This window comes from Odocoileus virginianus, chromosome 12 (assembly GCF_023699985.2).
Source record: "Odocoileus virginianus isolate 20LAN1187 ecotype Illinois chromosome 12, Ovbor_1.2, whole genome shotgun sequence".
In the NCBI taxonomy this organism is placed as follows: Eukaryota; Metazoa; Chordata; class Mammalia; order Artiodactyla; family Cervidae; genus Odocoileus; species Odocoileus virginianus.
The window spans coordinates 42,911,947-42,935,485 of record NC_069685.1 but is presented as its reverse complement, the minus strand read 5'-3'; the positions used below and the strand labels follow the sequence as shown (position 1 = coordinate 42,935,485).

The 23,539-nt window shown below is 45.6% G+C and overlaps 1 protein-coding gene across 2 annotated transcripts in view; it reads left to right on the top strand.

Moving 5' to 3' along the window:
- The window catches only part of ADGRD1 (adhesion G protein-coupled receptor D1), a 182,326-nt gene that overhangs the window by 16,021 nt on the left and 142,766 nt on the right, over positions 1-23,539 (top strand). For both annotated transcript variants that reach the window (XM_070475041.1, XM_070475042.1), the window contains 5 exons: positions 12,192-12,371; positions 16,056-16,310; positions 19,525-19,589; positions 20,302-20,457; positions 22,835-22,894. In XM_070475041.1, coding sequence (XP_070331142.1) covers positions 12,192-12,371; positions 16,056-16,310; positions 19,525-19,589; positions 20,302-20,457; positions 22,835-22,894 — 716 coding nt within the window. The remainder of the gene's footprint in view (positions 1-12,191; positions 12,372-16,055; positions 16,311-19,524; positions 19,590-20,301; positions 20,458-22,834; positions 22,895-23,539) is intronic.

Sequence of the window (23,539 nt, the reverse complement as noted above, 5' to 3'; positions counted from 1 at the left end):
GGTGATGGACAGGGAAGCCTGGCATGCTGCAGTCCATGGAGTCGCAGAGAGTTGGACATGACTGAGCGACTGAACTGAACTAAACTGAGTGTTCTAATCCCATTACATGGACTAATTTCATCCTCCAAAAAAATGAGACAGACAAGAGCTCACGTGGTATAGAGAGCTGTAACCTTTGGCTTCATGTTTCCACCCTGTTGATACCTTCATATGTGTTCTGGTTAACTGAAGCCTTTGAAGGTATTTTTTTTGGGTGGCCACTTTTCTAGAGTATGGCCAGATATGTGGTGAAGCCAGGAAACCTCAAGTCAACTTTGGCCCCCTGAGACCATGCTAGCAGGCGTCTTAATGTGGCAGATGCTGAGGGAAGTTGGGTATTTCTTGCTCCATATACCTCCCTCAGTTTGGACTTCAGACAGGACCACCGAACATGGGTGTCATCCTAAGGATCACTGTAAGCATTTCTCCATTTTATTGACCATATCCTTTGTTCTGGGGGGGTTTCCCTGGGGCCTCAATGAGTTTGCATTTCTATGTTTAAGGAGAACAGGATTTGAACAGGAAAAGTCCATCCAACATTTTTCAAATCAAACTCCACATGGCTTTTGAAGTAGGTGAGATGATTTCAAGTGCACTTTTAGTGATTAAACACTTTTTTTTTTTTTTTTTGCTTTGCTGGATCTTTGTTGTTGCTTGAAGTCTTTCTCTAGTTGCAGAGAGCAGGGGTTACTCGGTAGTTGCAGAGCTGGGATTATATATATATATATATATATATATATGTATGTATGTATGTTTGGCTGTGCTGTGTGACGTGTGGGATCTTAGTTCCCTGACTAAGGATTGAACCCAGGCCCTGGCAATGAAAGCACAGAGTCCTAACCACTGGACCACCAGGGAATTCCCTCAACACTTAAAGAGAGAAACACTTCCCACACCCAGTGGAGCAGGTCAATTGTTTTCATATTTGTGATTTCCCAATTCTCTTGTGGTCTCTGTTCATATTTTTGGCTGATTTTATTTTTTTTTTAAGACCGTTATAGGAGACAGGGTTGAGGTTTGAACTTTTCAAAAAAGGATAAAACATCTGAGCAATTTAGCTGTTCCCTCTCCGAGTTCTCAGCTAGAACGTGGGATCTTCCTTCTCTGCCAGCTGCTCACTCTGAGATTTCGAACCCATGACCTGCTTGTCTTAGGGTGTTTCTCCACCCACTTGGCCAGTTTCTCTTGTTTCTCTGAGCTGACTGTGTGACCTGTCTTTTGGCAAATTGTGCCTCCTGGGAAATTTCCTCATGGGCGTTGGGTACAAACGGGAGAGAGGCTCTGGAGGATCCTTTGAGAGAGAAAGTCTATTTGAACATTAACCAGAGAAAGCACAGTCTGTGTTCCTTCAATACTGAGGCAACTCTCCTCCAATTCCCACGACCAGCAGACACACAAGGCAGAAATCCACATGAGGAGGGAGTCCTCCTGCAGTGTTCTAGTGCCTTGTTTCACTCCCCTGTAAACCTTATTTTAATTTTATTGTTTTATTGGCTTTGCTGGGTCTTTGTTGAGGCACGTGGGCTTTCTTCAGTTGCTTTGCGCAGACTTAGTTACCCCTCAGCATGTGGGATCTTAGTTCCCTGACCAGGGATTGAACACACATCCCTTGCATTGGAAGGTAGATTCTTAACCAGCTGGAAAGTGGATTCTTAACCACTGGACCACCAGGGAAGTGCTCCCTTTAGACGCTGAGGGCTCAGCTCCAGTGTGGCTCTTACGAGATGAGTCCCACACCAGTTGCGCTCCTCTTTGCTCTCACAGGTCCTTGAATGTCCCCCTCTGTCCCTTGCAGCTTTGGTGATGACCTGCCCATTATGTGTCCTCCTTCTTGGACATTTAGCTCTGCAAGGGCAGGGACTCTGTCTGTCTTGGTCACTGTTGTGTTTTCAGGGATGAATATCAGCTCGATAGATGCTTGATCCCTATCAATTGAACAGATACATCGAGTCTGTCTTTCTGATGCTTAAATGCCTTTGAATGCTTCCCCAGCACATATTTGATGGGCTGTCATTTGCGTATCACTTGTGATGAGTCCTTCTCCATCCTGAATGGGCCAGTCCTGTTTTTGCACCCCTCTGACTTTTAGATACTTCTTTCTGATATTGTACTAAATTCCATTTTGAGTAATTACCTCTAATTCCACTTCAACTCCCAATCACCTTGGATGCCTGCCAGAAAGAATTTCTTCCTGTTTTACTTGTTAATTTTTCTCCCTCTGGAAATGTACCCTTCTTTTTTCCCTCTTGTGCATTAGAGCTTCCTCTGCTTATAAACACCAAGAAACCTGCCACAGCTCCATAGCAGCAGCTGGAATATCTCAGCATCCACATTCTCTTCTCAGCATCGACAGGACTTTTTAGACCCTTTGCATTAGGTCACTAACTTCAACTTTGCATTAGGTCACTAACTTCAATGCCATCAACAAAATGGTAAAATATTCTGAATGGTGTTTCAGGACAAACATTTCCAGAAGGGCCTGACAGTTCAGCACAGATTCAACTTCTGTCTTCCTTAGATGATTGGGGGTTTTAGGGATGTTTGAAAGCCTGATGGAGCTTCAGAGAGAAGTATTCATTCACCACGTCCATTTCACAGATGGGCAGACTGAGATCCAGAGAAGGCACAAGATAGCCTAGAGCCACAGGGTGATTTAGTGCCAAGTTTCTTGAAGTATTGTTTCCAGACCATCAGCAGAAGAGTCCATTGCAGAGACTGTTAAAAATGGAGCTTCTCAGTCTCCAGTCCAGGACCCACTGAATCCAAATCTCTGCGGACAGGGCTTGGAGATCTGAATTTTAACCCAGGCCCTCTGGGTGATTTTCATGGACTAAATCTCAGAACTACTCAAGGCTGACTCTAGCCCACAAATGTGTTTTGTTTGCTGGCATTACGTTGGTTCTCACAAATTTTCTATTTTAACAAGTTTTCTAAATTGTTTTCTGGCAGAAAGTGTGTGTATACTAAATTGTTTCAGTCATGTCCAACTCTGCAACTCTGTGGACTGTAGCCTGCTAGGTTCTTCTGTCCGTGGGATCCTCCAGGCAAGAATACTGGAGTGGGTTGTCATGCCCTCCTTCAGGGAATCTTTCCAACCCAGGGATCGAACCCACATCTCTTAACATCTCCTGCATTGGCAGGCAAGTTCTTTACCACTAGCACCACCTGGGAAGCTTTTGGCAGAATGGGTGGGTCAAAAGCCTGCTTAACTGCAGAAACAAAGCCTCTCTCACGGTGCTTTAAATGTTTTTTTAAATTAATACTCAACTCCCCTGAAAGATAAAATTTCATTAAAAAATCTCTACTTCTGCCTTCTCTTAAAAAAATCAGAAAATCCTACAGTATTACCTGCCCACCTGGCATCAGTTGGTTAGAGCTAAGGTGACTGTCCAATGGTCTCAGGTTTCCTGAGTCCCTTGGGCTCTCGCAGCTTCCCTGGTAGCTCAGCTGGTAAAGAATCTCCCTGCAATGCAAGAGACCCCGGTTCATGATTCCTGGGTTGGGAAGAGATCCCCTGGAGAAGGGATAGGCTACCCACTCCAGTATTCTTGGGTTTCCCTGGTGGCTCAGCTGGTAAAGAATCCACCTCTATTGTAGGAGACCTGGGTTCAATCCCTGGGTTGGGAAGATCTCCTAGAGAAGGGAATGGCTACCCACTCTAGTATTCTGGCGTGGAGAATTCCATGGACTGTATAGTCCATGGGGTCGCAAAAGAGTCAGACACAACTGAGCAACTTTCACTTTGGATTCAGCACCCTGCTTGATGAGACTGAAGGGAAGTGGCCACTCACCTGTGGCTTTCTTAAAATAATATTGAGGAGAGAAATGGTGAGAGTAAAAGAGAGTCCTACAGCACCAGATATTTCTAGAAGAAATTAGAGAGCCTTCTGGGGAGGCAAGAAGCATACGCATGAGTAGCATTTCATATGCAGGGTTTGATCTGACAGAGAGTGTGTCTGCAAGTTGAAAAATACAGCCTGAGCTGCCTACAGGAAACATGCCGGCTCTCTTATGGAGTCAGTGCCCCTGGAAAGACAGGCTTTTGAGTTTATGGCCTCTGTCGTGTATATTAAAGTCAGAGAAACACTATCCCTCTGGGTCTCGATCATCTTTTTCTCTGCATTTCATTGATCACTTCTCCTACCATTGCAAACTCAACTATGACTGAAGATGCAATTCCTCATCTTTCACCCAGTGTCTCTTCTGTTAACCAGGTTCTCCACCACTATGACATTTAGCTTTTTTTCTCTCCAAATTTTGCTCTTCGTTATATCATTTCTCCCACCCTATTTTGGTTATTACTTCCTTGTAATCATGGAGCTGAGGGGAAAAAAAAATCTAAGGATATAGTGTGGAAGCTTCAGCATCTTCACCACTTCTCTATGTCAAGTGAGAATCAAGTTAGGAAAGATAATGAATTTTGGGCCATAGAGTTGATACCTTGTAACATTTCTACTTTAAGAGTAGGTCTCTTGCATTTACTTAACCATGTACTGAACTGAACTGAACCATGTATATATAGCCTCACACTTTGCTCCTCAATTGTTCTGTGATTTTTAGGATGAATAAGAAAGTCTTAGGAGCCATTCTCTGTGTTTTTTAGCACCTGGGTCTCTGCACTCTTGAGAACAGGTAAGAATAGATCACTTGAAAGTTTTACCGAGGAAATTTACACAGACAGACATAATTCTATCCTTACAGTCCTAAAGTGGACAAAAAAAAAAAAAATGGCATGTCATCCCCTTAACTCAGCTTATATAATATAGACTATGAAGGCAGCAAGGCAGGATGTATTTATGCCAAGGAAGTCCAAGGGTGGGTTATTTACTTTAATTGGTTGAGGTTGAATGATGCAATTATCTAAATTTCCAGTCAAGCTAGAATGTTTTTAAGACAGTTTTTAAGATTATTAAATTTTTCTCACTTTTAAATTGGCTTTATGATTTTTTTTTTTTTTAACCGTATACACATAGCACCTGAACTATAAAACTTGGGCTTCCTTGGTGGCTCATCTGGTAAAGAATCTGCCTGCCATGTGGAGGGCCTGGGTTCGATCCCTGGGTTGGAAGATCCCCTGTAGAAAGGAACGGCTACCCACTCTAGTACTTTAGTACTCTAGCGTGGGTTCATGGAGAATTCCATGGACTCTATAGTCCATGGGGTCGCAAAGAGTCGGACACGACTGAGCGACTTTCACTCACTCACTAGATTCAATTGAAAAGGAAACTTATCATCCCCAAGAACTGAAACCCAATCATCATTTTCTTAAGTAGAAGATTCCTGCATTGTTGAATTCCATGTGGGTACCATTGCCCACCAGAGGCTCTGAATTCGAGATGTGGCATTTCTTTGTTAAAACAAGGATTAGCAATTGTTACTTACATACAAAACGGACTTTCTTCTCATCACAATCAGAACTGAAAGATGACTGAGAAGGGATTAGCGTCTCATACTGTGATTCCTGTTGTATAAAGGCATGAAAGTGAAAGTGTTAGCTGCTCAATCGTGTCTGATTCTTTGCGACCCCATGGACTGTAGCCCACCAGGCTCTTCTGCCCATGGAATTCTCCAGGCAAGAATACTGGAGTGGATTGCCATGCCCTTCTCCAGAGGATCTTTCCCACCCAGGGATCAAACTCAGGCCTCCTGCATTGCAGGCAGATTCTTTACTGTCTGAGCCACCCAGGAAGCCCATATAAAGGCCTGCCGATATGCTAAAATTCTCCTGGAGAATCTGTGCAAGACTGAAACTATCAACTCTTAGAAAGAAGAAGAGTAGGAAGAAATCATCATATCGACCTGTACTCTGCTGAAATGGGGAGGTACAGATTACACTTTAGGGTCCTAAGAAAAATCACTTAGGAATCTCATTTGACGGCAGAAGCTTGCTAGTTGATTGCCACAAGGGGTCTGGGTCTTTTCCCGGCTTAGCCAGAAAACCCAAACCTCCCCATCACTGTCTCCCAGCCTGTGCTCTTTTGGAAGCACTCAGTAGGCAGCCACTCCATAGAGTTGCTCTGCTCTCGGAACCCTGTACATTCCTCTCCTCCTGCACTGTGGCCACACCACACGGAAAACCCGCTTAGAATCCTACAGTTGGTAGATTCACTTGATGTCTTCTATTCTTTCTACAAATAAAGAAACCAAGGCCCCAGTTCTGGAGGCTCTCTTGACCAAAAACTGGGAGAACATCCAACTCCCATGCCTGAGATACGCTGTAATAAAATTGGACGTTGAACCAGCCAGATCAGATTAAAGGCCTTCCCGACCAAGCAAAATCTCTTTTATTTTCTTTTATGAGATCCTTTTTATTTTGAGATAATTGTAGATGAACAGGCAGTTGTAAAAAATAATACACAGTGATCCCATGTACTCTTTACCCATTTTGATGAAGCTGAGTGGTTAAGTTGAGGAACTTGAGATGGGGACTGTCCTGATTGTCTGTGTGGGGCCAGAGACATCACAGAAGTCCTTATAAAGAGAGAGGGCAGAGGGGCAGAGTCAGAGATGTGGAGATGGCTTAAAGATGGGGGAGGAGCTATCCTCTTTACCCATTCATCTGTTGATATACTTTTAGGTTGTTTCTATGTCCTGTCTATTGGGAATAGTGCTGCAATGAACCTGGGGGATACATGTATCCTTTTCAATTATAGACTTGTCCAGATATAGACCCAGGAATAGAATTGCTGGATCCCATGGCAACTTGATTTTTAGTTTTTTGAGGAACCTCCATACTGTTCTCCATAGTGGCTGTACCAGTTTACATTCCCACCAACAGTGGAGGAGGGTTCCCTTTTTTTCACACCCTTTCCAGCATTTGTTATTTGTAGACTTTTTAGTGGTGGCCATTCTGACTGCTGTGAGATGGTGCCTCATTGTAGTTTTGATTTGCATTTCTCTGATAGTCAGCAATGTTGAGCATCTTTTCTTGTGCCTATTGGGATGGCCTTGGTTTTGATGCCCTCAGCTCCCCACTACAGAACGTTATTGAACCTGCTCTGCTGGTTCTGGGTGGTTCTCATGGAAACCTGCTTTCAGGCGGCTGTCATAGTTGACAGGTGTGGATGAGCTCATTTCATGCCATCACATTGTAGGTGGATGTGTGTCTCACACAGGCTCTGTCTTGAACCAAGTCCTCTTGGAAACAGAAAAGAATAGAGCATCTCCTTGCTCCCTCTTCCCTGGTGGCTCAGATGATAAAGAATCTGCCTGCAATGTGGGAGACCCAGGTTCAATCCCTGGGTCAGGAAGATCCCCTGGAGAAGGGCATGGCTACCCACTCCAGTATTCCTGCCTGGAGAATCCCCATGGACAGAGGAGCCTGGTGGGATACAGTCCATGGGGTTACAAAGAGCTGGACATGACTGAGAGACTAACATTCACTTTGCTCCCTCTGCTCACCCTGCAGCAGCTTCCCCAGCACCCTCCCCCCGAACCTGTCACCCCAAGTGGTGGTCAGGAAGGACGGAGGAAGCCATGTGTACATGCTTTTGGTGGCCTTTGGTGGACTTCAGGGTCAGGAAGGGGACTCATCCTCTGTGGACAGTCATAGTCAACTGAAAGTTCGTAAGCAGTGGGAATTCAACTCAGCTAGGCTTGGGAGATTCATTGAGAGGCTCCAAGTAAGACTGTGTTCTGGTTATCGACTGCTGCATAACAAGCACTCCCAAACTTAACAAGTGAAACACAATTTAGCATCACCTCTCACAGTTCTGGGGCTTGGCAGAGCTCTCTCATGGCTATAGCCGTGGCAGCCAGGGCTGGGTCCTTGGAAGGTGCCTCTGAGCTGGTTTCTCAAGACCACTTTCTTCACTCACATCTCTGGCATCTCTGGCTCGTCTCCGTGGTTTCTTTCTCTACCAGCAGAGCCTGGACTTGTTCCGTGCTCCAAGAAGCCGAAAGCTGAAGCTTCCAGACAATTAATGGCTGTCCCTGGAACCTGGCCAGGGCCACTTCTGTCCTCTCCTCTTGGTCAGATCAGCCAGAGGGCAGGTGGAGGCACTGGCCTAAGTCTTGGTGGATAATGGGAAGGTCACATGGCATGAAAGCAGATGGGCTGGGAGATGGTGTGGCTTCTTTGGGAGATTCAGTCTGCCACGACGAACTGGGTCCAGGTGCTTAGATGACGTCACTGGAAGCTCGAATCTCCATCACTTTGGCTCTGTTCTCAGGAGGGCTTTCCAGGTGTGATAACAATTTGGCTCAGAGCCTCCAGGAGTCCCTTTTATTAGCTGATGCATGGCCATCCCTGAACCAGTCACTGTGATTCTGACTGCTCCAGCCCGCATGAGCTTGGGGCTGTGTAATCAGTCCCACTTGACCTAGAGGACACAGAGGTTGGGGGGTGGGGAGCAGTTCTCCCCAAGAATGCTGTGCTGGGTGAGGAAGGATGGATGTCCAGGCTGCTACATCACCTGTGGGTCTCCTTGCCCTCCCCGCTGGCCACCGCTCTGGTCCACCTTGAGTTACAAACACGCAGGACATGGTGCCGAGTCTGTGGGTCTGGTCCTCTACCTGGAGAGATTCCCTACCCATTCCTACCTGCTGCTTCTGCCCCACTCACCACAGACACAGAGATGATAACGCACAGCAAAACTTCCACATCGGTAGGCACTTTTCTCCTCCGTGGAATTCCTGAGAATCTTTGTTGTCTAATTCAGTGAGTGAGCCCTCTCCCAAAGAACGTCATCTCCAAGAGAGGATAGAGAGATGACAGGCGCAGATTCCAGAGCCAGACTGCCTGGTTCCAATGCTGACTCCATCACTGGCTGTGTGGCCTTAGACAAGTTACTTTATCTCTCTGGGCTTCAGTTTTCTCACTTGTAAAATGGGGACCATATTAACCCCCACTTCACAGGGTTGTTGGGAGGATTAAAAGAGTTAACTCGTAAAATTCTTGGGACATTTGATCTTGCACAAAGTAAGTTCTTAAACAGTAGAACTTACTTTTCTTTTTAAAGAGTTCTTTATATAGTAAGGACATTTATTTGTTCCCTGTTAAATGTTTTACAAACATTTTTTTCCTGGGTTGTCATTTTTCTTTTGACTTTGTCATGGCTTTAAGTTTTTTGGCTTGCAGAATTTTATAATATTTATGCACTCAAATGTATCCATCTTTTCTTGGGACAGCTGGAATTTTTTTTTTTTTTTTTGTCTTATCAAGAAAGAACTTTCCTCTCTTAACTTTTGGGATGGATGAGGATTTACTGCTCATAGGAAGAAGAAAAGTGTTGAATCAATTTGTCAATACTGCACTTCTTTTTCCTTTAGACTTTTTCTTCTTTGTATTGACAATTCCAAGTGCAAGAAGCAAAGTTCCTGAAAGTACTAATATTAGAGGACTCATTGTGAATCTTTGAAGAGTCAATGAAGACGTAAATTGATATTTAAATACAAGCTGTTCCTCAGAGACAAATGATTATTTTGTCGGCCGAATGAACCAAAATGAAAAGCTTGGCTTATAGGAACCATCATCTGCTTCGATCTTCCCTTACCTAAGGCCAAATTGAATGTTTTATGTTTAATTTTTCTTCCTGGACAGAAAGACATTCCGCCAAGACAGGATTGAGCGAAAGGAATTTTTCAATGCAGCAAAGTGTTTGGGAAAAAATGGACTTTTGTGAATCCCACTGGGACATTGTTTCATAATAGAAGTTTCACAATGTGCTGTGTTCGTGTCCCTATGAAATTGGTTGTTTCTGAGTGGAGAGGTAAAGCGAGGAGGCTTGGAGTTTCGTTTCCGGACTCTGTGCCCCTGCAGTGGACAGCAGGCAGGAGACCTGGGGGACCTTGGGCCTGGGACACCCCTCCACCTGGTGCCTTTGCAAAGGCAGAGAGGAGCAGTGTCTGGGACAGCCCAGCCGCTCTCTGGACAACCTACCAAAGTCCTGTCATTTAATTGCAGTGACCTGTGTCCCAGGGCACTTTTGAGGACTTTTTTCTTTCCTCAATAGCACTGAGAACGTACTCCTGGCGACTTGAATCTCTGCTCTGCAGTCTCTCTGAGCCTCATCCACTATTTCAAGTTTCATCTTTTTAAAAAAAAATATATGATAATGTTTTATGAATTTTTTAGAGACACATGGTATTATGCTGTACATATTACTTTATTAACTTTTAAAACACATTTATTTATTTATTTTTGGCTGTGCTGGGTCTTCGTTGCTGCACATGGGCTTTCTTTAGTTGTGGCAAAGTGGGAGCAACTCTCTAGTTGCGGTGCGCGGGCTTCTCATTGACGTGGCTTCTCTTGTTGCGGAGCTCAGGCTATAGGGTGCATGGGCTTTGGTACTTGCCGTGTGATCTTAGTTGCTCCGTGGTATGTGGTGTCTTCCTGGACCAGGGATTGAACCTGTGTCCCCTGCATCGGCAGGCAGATTCTTAACCACTGAACCACCAGGGAGTTCCAATCTTGGCCCTGTTTTGATCAACCCTGAGTACCTCCTCTCTCAGCATCTCGGAAGCCTGGACTAGGCTGAGGGGGTCGAGGCTGCCTGATTTATATCCAGCTATTACAAGCTGTGCCCAGCAGGTTACATGCATTCTCTCTCTCTCACGCTCACACAGTTTACTCACGTGCAAAGAAAGGGTAAATGTTATTGGAGTTGGAGAAGCAGAGTAGGGGTGATCGGGCTCCAAAAGGGCAATGACAGGAGCCTTTAGCTGGTCCCACCTTTGTTGGGCCTCCCTGGGGAGCCTGCCCCCCTCCCCTTCTCCTCCCTTCTCCCTTGTCTGCAAGGGAATCCTGGGTCAGGTCTTCACCATTAAGAGCTGGACTTGGCTGTCTTGGATGCCAGGGCCTCCATAGACCCTGCTTTGTTGAAAATGAACAATTGTAAGTTTCATAACCTTTCAAAGTGGGCTTCCTCTTTGACTAAAAATGCTCCACTGGGAATCTATTGTAAAGGCATATAATCTGAGATGTGCGGAGAGGTTTAGTTTCCAGTTTGGTTTGGGAAATTAAAAGTTGGAGAAAACTTTAAGACTTAGTCACTGGGAGGTTGCTGTTTAAAAAAAATCTACGGGACTTCCCTGGTGGTACAGTGGATGAGACTCCTTCTGTCAATGCAGGGGACATGGGTTCAATCCCTGGTCTGGGAAGATTCCACATGCCGAGGGGCAACTAAGCCTGTGAGCTGCAACTACTGAAGCCTGCGAGCTTAGAGCTGGTGGCTGCAATAAGAGGAGCCACTGAAATGAGAAGCCTGCACACCACAACGAAGAGTACCCCCCACTTGCCGCAACTAGAGGAAGCCCTCGCACAGCAGAGAAGACCCAGTGCAGCTAAAAATAAATATATAAAGAATTCACAGTTTTTGCTTACTTATTTGTTGCTTTACTTATTGGGTGCACCAAGCAGTTTGCAGGCTCTTAGTTCCCTAGTCAGGAATTGAACCTGTGCCCTCTGCAGTGAGAGCAGAGAGTCCTAAGCACTAGGTCTCCAGGGAATTCCCTACAGTTAACTGGTTAGAATGTCGTGTTGTGCAGTTAAAAACAAAGATGACGTCAAGGCATATTTATGAACATTGGAAGGGTCTATGATACCACAAGTTTAAAAAATGTGGCTTATAAACCAGTATGTATGAATTGGTTCCTTTCTTTGTAAAATGTTTATGGAAGAGATTTTGGAAGGACCCACCTTAATAGATGATGTCTGTGCATCAGATTTTTTGAATCTAATCAGAGTCAGTCTCTAGTTTAGGGACCTTGGGCAAACCAGCCTCAGTTTTTTTCATCTGCACAATGGGGGTGATAACCTCATTTTGTAATATTAAATTTTTAAGAGGTATATGCTCAGAGTTTAGTCGTGTCTGACTCTTTGCAAACCTGTGGGCTGTAGCCCACCAGGCTCCTCCATCCATGGAATTTTCCAGGCAAGAATACTGGAGTGAGCTGCATTTCTGTCTCCATATTTAAGTGGAGAGCATTTGTTTAAAACCCTTAGAAAAGTGTCTGGTACCCAGTGAGCTCTTAATAAATATTACCTGTTATTATTGTCTGTATTTTCCACATTGAACATACATTGTTTCTAGAATGAGAAAAAAATTACCTTTTGAATGAAAATCAAAAAGCAGGGAGACCAACCTGCCTCTGTGAGGTTAAGTCCCATTCACTTTTCATTAATAATAACCGCACGTCTTTCCTGTCCTCAGGGGTTTCCTTCTCTTTTTTCTGGAAGACACAAGGAGAACAGTCCACATCAATCCCTTCTGCCTACGGAGGACAGGTCATTTCCAACGGGTTCAAAGTCTGCTCCAGCGGCGGCAAGGGTTCCGTAGAGCTATACACGCATAACAAATCCGTGACGTGGGAAGCCAGCTTCAGCCCCCCAGGTAAGGGCGACACTGGCCTGAGAGATGCTCTGGGAGGTGGGGGCGGGGGGAAGGCGGGAGGAGGCCCAGTCCCCCACCGCCTCCACCTCCTGATAGGAAGCGGATGAACCCAAAGGATGTCGAGCTCTGGAGCCCGCTGTCCTCGGGGCACGCAAGCCCCTTCCTAGTAAAAGGGGATGCTTGGGAAAACTTACTGGAAAGGGTGAGATAGCATCCTTTGCTTAGATGTCTGCCTGGTTAGTTAAGGGCCAGGATTCTGCAGCCAGGTGCTTGGATTCCCTCTGACTGCAGACAGTGTTACTGCGTCATGTTACTTAGCACACTGGAGCCTCAGTTTCCGCGCAGTGAAGATAATAGCGATACTTCGCTCACAGGCTGGAGTGTATCTCTCGGCCCAGTGCTTATTGTTTCTCCTTTTCCTGGCTTCCCCCTCTTTCTCCTGCATCTTCCATCTGCCTTCTCCTCCTCCTCTCCTGCTTCTTTCCTTTCCTCCTTCTCTGGCCCTCCTCCTTCTTTTTAGTGGTGCAAACCTGCAAATGTTTTGACTTTGATGTGAAAAAGCCTTTGGAAAAGAGGGGCTGCTGATTGAGGGAAAGAAAGGATGCTGGAGAAGAGGCTAGGGCACCAGGCAGGGAGGGGCCCTGGGATGCAGGAAGAATATTCCAGGACCGGGGAAGGGTTGGGGGGCGGGGAGCTGGGTGTGTGCAGATGTGCCTGAGACCCTAGGTGGGTGTTGGGAGGCCACATGGTTCTGTTCCACAGATTCCTGTTTTCTCTGGGCACAGTGTGATCCGAGCTGACTGGCCAGAAGGGCAGAAGTGTGGGGCAGGCAGCTGGGGGAGGCTGGAGGTCTGTGAACTAAGATGGGGAGAGGTGACCAGGGACTCAGAGCATCTTAAGGTGGCATGGAAGGGGCATCCAGTCCAGACTGGAGACTAAGAAGGGAAGCTCGCAGGTTGAAGGCAAACTGAGAGTCTAGAATGGTCTCCTCTAGGAGGAAGTGACATTCCTGACCTAGTTAAGGAAAACTCATTTTCTGGACCACTTCAAGGAAGGCTGTGTGTCTAAATTTTTTTTTTTTTAAAACATGGAGCCAAGCAGCCTAGGTCAGGTCTCACTCTCTGCCAGCTGTGTGGACCGAAGTGCCTTACTCACCCACCCTGTGTCTCAGCATCCTCATCTGTATCGTCAGCACAGTGACAGCATTAGGTCAAAGGGCGACTGAGAGTGAAGTGAGTTAACATGCAAGGAACCTAGAAGAGAGCGGTGCCCAGGGAATACTGAATGCATTTGCCTGATTCTGCTGATACTATAAGCTGGGGTCAGGCTTGTACCTCTGGAAAAGTGGTAAATTCAGCACGCACAGACTTTGCGAGAACTTTCATGTCTGCCCTCCCCAATCCTCAGGGCCAGAAATCGTCTCTGCCTCCCCTCTCCTTAGACGTACAGCCCCTGCACCTTGTTCATAGCTATTATCACGTTCTAACTGCTGTCAGTCTCTTAGGTAACAGTCTGATCTCCCTGCCCCTTTGGGGCTGACACAGTATTAGGTACCTTGTAGGTTTCTTGAGTATGTTTTAAGGTCAAATCTGTTGAACCCTGATTGTTCATCTACCCAGAGAAATGGGGAGAATTGTAAATATTTCTGCCTGACATTGTGCTCTCATTTGTTTCTTGAAGGTATTTTCACATCCAAGGACAATACTTTTCTAAAAATTATAAAATGAAGAGAAACATTTTTATTTTTATTATTTAAAAAGATTTTGTGTATCTATTTACTTTTGTCTGTGCTGGGTCTTTGTTGCTGCGTGTGGGCCTTTCTCTAGTTGCGGTGAGCAGGGATGTTGCTGGCCAAAAGCTTGGACTTCTCTACCCACCAAAGTTGAATGAAAAAACAATATGAAAATAGAGTTTGAAAGAAACAGAAAGGTGGCTTTAATTCTCAGCCAGCAGAGAGGGTAACACAGTAGGCTTATACCTCAAGAATTGTGGCCCCCCACTCCATGAAGAGTCCAGGGGTTAATATAAGGCAAGGGCTCACAGTCAGGAGTCAGTGATGAGGAACAAAGGTGATAGGATCTTGACTTCTTCCTCTTGCATTGTTTCCAAGACAGTCATAAACTGCCTTCAGTAACCCAGTCATTGAGCCTGGCAGTTGGGTGGCTCTGTGGCCTTCTTTATGATATGTAACTACAAGGGGAAGGGTGTTGTAAGGATAAACACCAGATACAGGATGTATTTAGCATAGAGTCAAAGGAAAAAAATGTGAATTGTAGCTTCTGCAGAGTTAGGAGGCAGTAAAGCGAACTTTGATACAGACATGCAGAGTTAAGAGCAACTGAAGTAAAAAAACTAGGAATATTCAGGCCTGCTCACTGTTCTCTTTATCTTCTTTGTTCTCAAGAAAGGGAAAGATAAGAACTCATTCCTCTTTTTTCCTTTTCACTGCAACAGGGGCTACTCTCTAGTTACAGTGTGTGAGCTTCTCATTGCGGTGGCTTCTCTTGTTGCAGAGCACGGACTCTAGGGCCCGTGGACTTCAATAGTTGCAGCATGTGGGTTCAGTAGTTTTGACCCAAGAGCTCTAGAATGCAGGCTTAATAGCTGTGGAGCATGGGCTCAGCTGTCCCATGCCATGTAGTATTTTCCCAGACCAGAGATGGAACCCATGTCCCCTGCATTGGCAGGCGGGTTCTTTAACCACTGGACCACCAGGGAAGTCCTGACAGTGATACTTTGGACCTGTCTGGGATCCCTGCTCTCTGGAGACTGAAGGTTAGAAAGTTGCCCAATTCTGAGCGAGAAGCCTTGGGTAACTGCTTTCAGCAGCAGGTCACTGGGTGCATCTGAACACCCACTACACAATGAAGTGAGACTCTCTGTGGGGCCAGCTGCTGTCAAAGTCTGGTGAAATTTCTTCTTGTGGGTGAATGTGGTTCTCATGCCAGAGCCGTGAGTCACCACCAAGGCTCCTGATGGAGGCTCTGGCGGAGCCAGGAGTGGTCTGTCCTCCCCCACGCTGCCATCACACGCTCAAGGTCAGGGTGGAGGTGGGTACTGGTGGCCTGAGGGCTGAATTAGGCTTTCAGGTAGGTCTCGCTGACCTTCCTGGGGGTGGCCTAGGATGAATTAAAAAATATTTTTGAACAAGTTTTCTTTTTAATAAGCTCTCCTTTTTTAAAAGTTTACTTTTTTAATTATTATTTTTTTTGACATATATATACTGGACCATTAGTTATTTCATTTAACTTAAAATGGCAGAGGATATCTTTGAACAGGCTTCTGGGCTTTCAGGAGTGAGGGTAACTTCTTTTCTGAGCTCCTAAAACTGAGGGAAGTCAGATGTGTATTATGACGTATGTGTGTTTTAGTTGCTCTGTGGTGTCCAACTCTTACCCGATGGACTGGAGGCCACCAGGCTTCTCTGTCCATGGAATTCTCCTGTCAAGAATACTGGAGTGGGTTACTATTCCCTTCTCCAGAGGATCTTCCCAACCCAGGGATTGAACCCAGGTCTCCTGAATTGCAGGTAGATTCTTTACCATCTGAGCCACTGGGGAAGCCTATATTATGACTTAGGACTCAACCAATGACCTACTATTATAAGGGAGAGAAATGTGTGTAAAATTAGGAGTGTGGAGCTAGAACTCACGTCTTCAGAAGGATGTGTCTGCTCTTTCCCAGGCCACTACTGGACTCACGTCCTGTTTACATGGAAGTCCGAGGAGGGCCTGAAAGTCTACGTCAATGGGACCCTGAGGACCTCAGACCCAAGTGGAAAAGTGTCTCCCGCCTACGGGGAGTCCAATGACAACCTTGTGCTGGAGTCTAAGCAGGACCAGGCCAAGAGCTATGAGAACAGAGCTTTTGACGAATTCATCATCTGGGAACGGGCTCTGACCCCGGATGAGATCGCCATGTACTTCACAGCTGCCATTGGTCAGTGAGAGGGGTGGGGCTGCGGGCCGGGTGTGACGTCAGCTCTGGGGGGCGGGGACCTTCCGATCTGCCGCCCCTTTACCGACGGCAAATAGTTCTGTCTTCTCTGCTCTCTCCTGCTGGGGCTGTTGGTACTGCAGGCTGAATGCATCCTGATCAGTTTTTTTTCTAGAACCCCTTCTCCCTAAGATGGAGGAATTCATAATTTACCTGAAACACACTGAGGCGAATATTCTCATGCTGGTCACCAGGGAGTTTTTGAAGTTTGTGATGGATGGTTATGGAAAGCTCTGGGAAGCAAGTGTTCCCGGTCCATTTGATCCACACATGTTTGCCGCATGCCTTCCGCGTGTCAGACTCACCCATGGACCCTCAGAGAGCCCCCCTGCCCACCTCCCTTCATGCCTAGCACAGAGTGGTGGATCAGATCAGGGGCCTGGTGGACCGGCAGACCTGGTTTCAAAGTCTCATTAAACCATGACGAGCCGTGGGACTTGGGAAGTCACTTTGTTAAAAAATTGAGGTAAAACTCATGTAATGTGAATGTCAGCATTTTACAGTACACGATTCAGTGGTACTTCCTATGTCCACATGTGGTGCAACCATCCTCCCCAGAGGAACCCATCCCGGAGGAGCAGTCCTCACCATTTCCTCCTCCCCTGCCCCTGGCAATCACTAACTTTCTTTCTCTGTGGATTTACCTATCTTGGATATTCCATATAAAGAGAATCATATAATATGTGACCTTTCGTGGCTCAAGTGATGTCACTAGAGAATCTCTGTTTTGGACTTTGCCTTCTTTTGTTTTGTTGTGGTGGTGCCAGGATATGACTGCCATTCCCTCCAGGAGCACATTCCACCCCCCCCCCCCACCCCACCCGAAGCAGGAAACAAGGAGCTTCTTTTTTCTGTCATCTACTACAACTGGGCTGGCCATCATTGTTGTTGGCCCACACTGACCATGAACCAATGACTGTGGGTGGGGATGTGGAATATTCTGATTGGCTTAAGCCTAGGTCACAGTCTACCCCACTGAAATGGCAGTGAGGTCAGGGCTGCCCCCCACCAGTCCCCCTCCAGAGCACAGTCAGGGACGCTGGTCTCAGAGCCAGCAAAACCAGCCTATATCCACAGCAGCCTCTGATGTTTCCATCTTTCACTGAGAAAGCAGAATTCATTCCCTTTCACAGAAGTGACACAAGACAAAATATACTGTTCTTTAAGAGGAAAAAGGATATCAATCGACAGCAGTTTATTGCCTCAGATTCCGAGATTTTTGTCACCTAGAGACCAAGATAGCATCTGTACTTGTGTTATTGAGAGTCTCAAATGACTCCTGCCTCCCCAGGAGCTTACTGTTTTAGCATCACCAGAAAGAGGCATTAATGTTCCTGGCCCTTTTAGCTGTCACAGCAAAACCTGTCACCAGGACATCTCTGGGCTCAGGGATGTGGCCTGTCAGTCTCCCCATCCCCACCTCCATCCCACCCCTCCACCCGCCTGCTGCCACAGTGCAGTGTGTCTGGAAGTCCCTGCCACTGAATCACGTGTGTGTGTTCACCCTCAGTCTTCACACTTGGGGAGGGCTCTGTGCGATTTTGGGAGACTGGAGAAGTGTTCTCTTAATACTTGTGTGTCCTGGGGACTGCAGGCCTACTTTTACTCAACCAGAACTGGACTCCTAATCCCACATCACTTGGGGATTTTGTTCTGAAGACAGCGACCATGATGTAAAGCCTGTATTGAAAAGTGTCTCTCAAAGACCCCTGAAGACCTGGTGTGGGGCTCCTGGGCCATCGCTTAGTCTAGCCCAGCTGAGTTCAGGGCAGCTGTGCTCAGACAGACAACTGGGGCTAAAATCCAGCTGCTGTGGTGCTGTGCCCACAGGACAGAGTAGAGCCTGTTCTTTCCATAAAGATCTGTCTGCACATGAAGCTGTGAGTGATCTAGGCTGCAGGTGCCCAAAGGGGGAGCATTTCCCTGGGTGACCTGTCTGGAGGGGGCCCTTCTCCTAATCCCTTAGCTGCTGACAAAGAGGCTGCTGCTACTGCTGCTGCTAAGTCGCATCAGTCGTGTCCGACTCTGTGCGACCCCATAGACAGCAGCCCACCAGGCTTCCCTGTCCCTGGGATTCTCCAGGCAAAAACACTGGAGTGGGTTGCCATTTCCTTCTCCAATGCATGAAAGTGAAAAGTGAGAGTGAAGTTGCTCAGTCGTGTCTGACTCTTTGTGACCCCATGGATTGCAGCCTACCGGGCTCCTCTGTCCATGATTTTCCAGGCAAGACTACTGGAGTGGGTTTCCATTGCCTTTTCCGGATAAACAGGCAGAAAACAGTAAATCATGGCACAAGTTTTGTTCTGTTTCTTTTTGACTGTGCTGGGTCTTCATTGCTGTGCACAGACTCTCTCTGGTCGTGGCGAGTGGAGGCTACTCTTCCTTACGCCGTGCAGGCTTCTCGTTGCAGTGGTTTCTCTTGTTTCGGGGCAGGGGCTCTAGGCGAGAGGGCTTCAGGAGTTGCAGCTTGAGTGCTTAGTTGCCCTGTGGCATGGGGGATCTTCCCAGACCAGGGATTGAACCTATGTCACTTGCATTGCAAGATGGATGCTTAACCACCGGACCACCAGGGAAGTCCCATGGCTACATCTTTGGTTTTGGATGTCTTTCTGATTGTGGTCACTCATAACTGAGCACATGGGGTCTTGAATAGAATCCTCGGGATGGGAGGGGCTCAAGAAGATGGTCTCCCCACCACTTGACTGGGTTCCAGTGTCATCTTGCTGAAAGGGAAGGGGCCAGGTTTCCTGTCTGTCCCAGCTCAGTGATTCACAACCCTCTGTATTTTATGTCTAACTGGTCCACAGTGCGATGGAAATCCATTTCTTTTGCTTCTTTATTTATTTGAAATTGGTGCAAGCTTGTATGAAATCATCTTTTTATATGATGTTTTGCCTGAAGGGTGTTTCCAAGCAATTTAGACTATAAATGGAAAAATAATTTGATCTGCGAAAATCCATACAATCTCCCCATTTGGCTGATTTATTAGACCTTTATCTTTCCAGAAACATTCCTACTCACAGCGTTCTCAGGCTTTCTTAGTTTGTGCCTGAAACTGGTAGATTTTTGTTAAAAAAAACGAAAACAGGCCTTCCTGAGGGTGAACGAAGTGACTACGTTTCAGTCCTTAATTGTATTATTGTTTTTTTTTTTTTAGGAGAGCAGCTTTCGCTGTCTTCAATATCACCCAGCTTCTCTGTGACACCCACAGCGAACACCATGGTGAGCAGATGCACTTAGTTTTGCCCCCCATCTTGGTGATGTCTTTTTGCTTGGACTATGTGCCAGGAGAGTGGGAATCCCATTAGACCGACTGGCTCTGTCTTGGTAGCCAATGTTAGCACTAATCCTTGATGCTCAGTGTGACTGAAGGGAAGACCCTCGGCTCCCCATGACCTGTAGCCTCAGGTGCCCACATGGAACAACAAAACTTACCAGGGACCACCTAACATGAGACTGTTTCTTGTTGCACTTGGCGCCATGACTGGAGAGCAAGAAGGAGGTGGCCTGGACACTTAGCTTCTCTCTGCACCATCTTCTTCTGATGTTCAAGGAAAGGATCCATTCCTTTAGAAAGTGTTCCCTTCTGATATGAGCATTTGTAATCAATCAACTTCTTCCATGAGAACTTTAATGAAATAGTGAGGGAACAGACTCTAGCACCACCTGTTGGGGTTCAAATCCCAGTTCTCTCATTTATTTCTGCATAAGCCTCTTCATGCTTAGTTTCATCTGTCAACCGTGTGTGTATTTCATGAGGTTGTTGTAAGGATGAAATGTTAATATATGTTAAATGGTCACAAGAGCATATAGGAAGTGCTATCGTCATGATTATTATGGTGTGAGAAGCATGAGGCCCAAAGGACAGACTGAACTTCTGTAGAAATCTTGGCTTTAGTTCTTAACAGGAACTGATGTCACTGATTTCTTTCAGATGCCCACCGATGCCTACCATCCCATCATAACCAACTTGACAGAGGAGAGGAAAAACTTCCGGAGTCCTGGAATTGTTCTGAGTTACCTTCAAAATATGTCCCTCAGCTTACCCAATAAATCCCTCTCAGAGGAGACAGCATTCAACCTCACCAAGGTAAAGGCTATGTGATTTCTGTGCCCAGTGGATCAGGGATGGCAAACTGCCAGACCATGACCAACAGGTGTGTCTTGTTTGACCTACACGGAGCTGAAAAAATCAGAAACTTTTATATAGAAGTCTGGATTTCAGAATTCTCATGAACAGCCAGATGGCTGGACTATACACTGTGTAGTCAGCTCTACACAGCTCGGTGGAATTTCCTTCAGATGAGACTTGACTCTTCACCTCCTTTTCCCAGTGTCCAGCCAAGCTGGCCTGTCTCTCCATCTACCTGGCCCCTTCGCATGCCTAGTTGCTTCAGTCATGTCCAGTTCTGTGACCCTATGGACTGCAACCCAACAGGTTCCTCTGTCCATGGGATTCTCCAGGCAAGAATACCGGAGTGGGTTGCCATGCCCTCCTCCAGGGGATCTTCCTGACCCAGGGATTGAACCCGGGTCTCCCGCATTGCAGGAAAATTCTTTACTGTTTGAGCCACCAGGAAAGCCCCACTTGACCCCTGTCCGCATTTGAATTTGCAAATCTGGCTCTAAACTCTGCTACCTCCCTTGGCAACAGCTAGAATGCAGAGTTGGGTCTTTGCCAGATTTAGCCATGGGGTCGTAGTGTGACCCCAATGCTGTGACGTATCTCAATGGGAATTCTCAAAGTTATTGAAAACACTTAGTGAATGCACCATGTATGGCACTAGAACCAAGGTACTTTCTCTTTACATTCTCCTTAAGATCTTTCCAGGTCAAGGTAGAGGAGGATGCTGGGCTTGTATGGGCCTGATAACTTCAATCTCAGCACAGGGCTCTTGGCTGCTGATATCCAGAGAAAAGGAATGTGAGACTGTTACACCTCAAAAGTGTAGATAAGGGTTAAGAGCAGGAAATATTGGTCTGATTGCTGGGCTGAACATCTCTCTGCTGGTTACTTACTGTGCGCCCTTGGTCACGTTACTTTATATCTCTGTGTCACTTTGCTCATCTGAGATATTGGGAGGTAACAGTAGTACTTACTTTATTGGGTTCTAAGAAGGTTCCTCGGAGAAGGCAATGGCACCCCACTCCAGTATTCTTGCCTGGAGAATCCCAGGGACAGCAGAGCCTGGTGGGATGCCGTCTATGGGGTTGCACAGAGTCGGACACGACTGAAGTGACTTAGCAGTAGCAAGAAGGTTCCTATGTGCATAGTATGACTCTGGCACTTGGTGAGTGCTTTTTAAGAGTTCTCAATCCTTCCTGGTTTCCTTGCTGAAGACAAACCCAAAGAAGCAGCCAAAGAAGCAAGGGAAAGCGTGTGTTTAGTAAACAAGATGTTTTGATGTGCTAGGAGGTATTTGTCCCAATAGCTCTCCTGCCTAGGTGATAGAAGCAAGAGTAAGACTTCTCAAATTTTGTTCATTCATTCATAGAATGTGGCAGGGGAGTGGCAGTGAGCTTCTCAAGAGCCTCCTGATTTTAACCATTATGTTTACTTCTGATTTTGCAAGCAAAGCAAAAACCCAGAATTTTAAAATGGAATCGCACCCATTAAAAAAAAAAAGTGGGCAGCTAACAAATTTAAAAGCAGTTGTGTACAAACCAAATAAAAGACATTTATGAATCAGATGCAGCCTGTGGGTCATCAGTTTGAAACCTCTGGTGGGTGCCGTGTGGGAATGGATACTTGACTCTGAGTGTCCTGTAGAGGAATCATGTGGATTTACCTCAAACTCCACCAGTTTGGATTGGATGAGAAATAAAAATCTTTGGCATCCATTATCCAATGTTCCACCATGTCCTGGCTCCTCACCACCAATAGTTGAACAAGAAAGTGAAAAGGAATTTCTTGTGCCGGGTAATAAGGTGACCATTAGCCACACGTGGCTCTTAAACACTTGAACTATGGCCAGTTCAAATCAAGGTGTAAAATACACACTGGAGCTCTAAAATTTAGTGTAACAGAAGAATGTAAAATATCAAATTGATGACTTTTATATTGATTGCATGTTGAAGTGATAGTTTAGCTATATTTGGCTAAGTAAAATATATTATTAAAAAGTAATTTCACCTATTTTCTTTTAACTTTTAAAAAGGCAGCCACTAGAAAATCTAAAACAAAAATTTGGCTTGCATTATATTTCTATTCAGATGAATTGCTCTAGATCAGGAGTCAGCGGCCTAAATACTTGCCACTGACTAATGAGTGTCACCTGGAGCAAATAAGACACCATCTATCAAAGGGTTTTGTAAATATAACCTGATGCACTGATGAGAGGTATTTTCGTTTACTGCTGTATATATGCAAAACCCAGCCTGTGGTTGATGGAGATGAGAAAATGGAGTTCTTATGCTTTTGAGGCTTAAGAATGCATGCTAAGCAGTGTCATCTTGTCTGCCTTTAGACTTTCTTAAACACCGTGGGAGAGGTTCTTCGTTTGCCCAGCTGGACTGCTGTGTCAGAGGTGAGAGGAAAGAACATTTTGGTCTTCAGAAGTTCCTGGGGAACCATTTTGTCTTCCTTGAAGTGGCATAAATATGGCCCGGTTCACATCTGTAAGAGAAATGATGCATCTTTCAGTCATGAGATCTGGGATATTAGAGCTCATTTTGACAGGATATGTGATTAATTTTCAATGCTGTGTTTTCTCTACGGATCAGAGCTCTGCAAACATCAGTACATGGTGCTGTCCTCAACACAGAGCAGGGAAATTGTTGGATTTCTTCAGGAGGAATGTAGGCTTGTTTATCATTTTAGTAGTTTTTTCTTTTTACCAGCACATTGTCCTTGAATGATAATAAGACATATTTGATTAAAGATCACTGTATTAAGTGGAAAAAGTCCAATGTGTGACAATATACACTTCATGATTATGAGTGTAGAAATCAAAGCAGCTTCTCCTTTTCTCTGTACTCTGAAGGGTTAGGAGAATGAAATGCTTTTTCTTTTCTTTTTAAAAATAACATTCTTGATTTTACTTGTTTAAGAAATAAAACAAGTCAATATATTGTGGACTAGTTAGAAAATGCAGATAATAAATACATATAAAATAAAAATCACCTGAAATTCTCAGACTGAGTGATAATGATTGTTCATATTCTTATATATA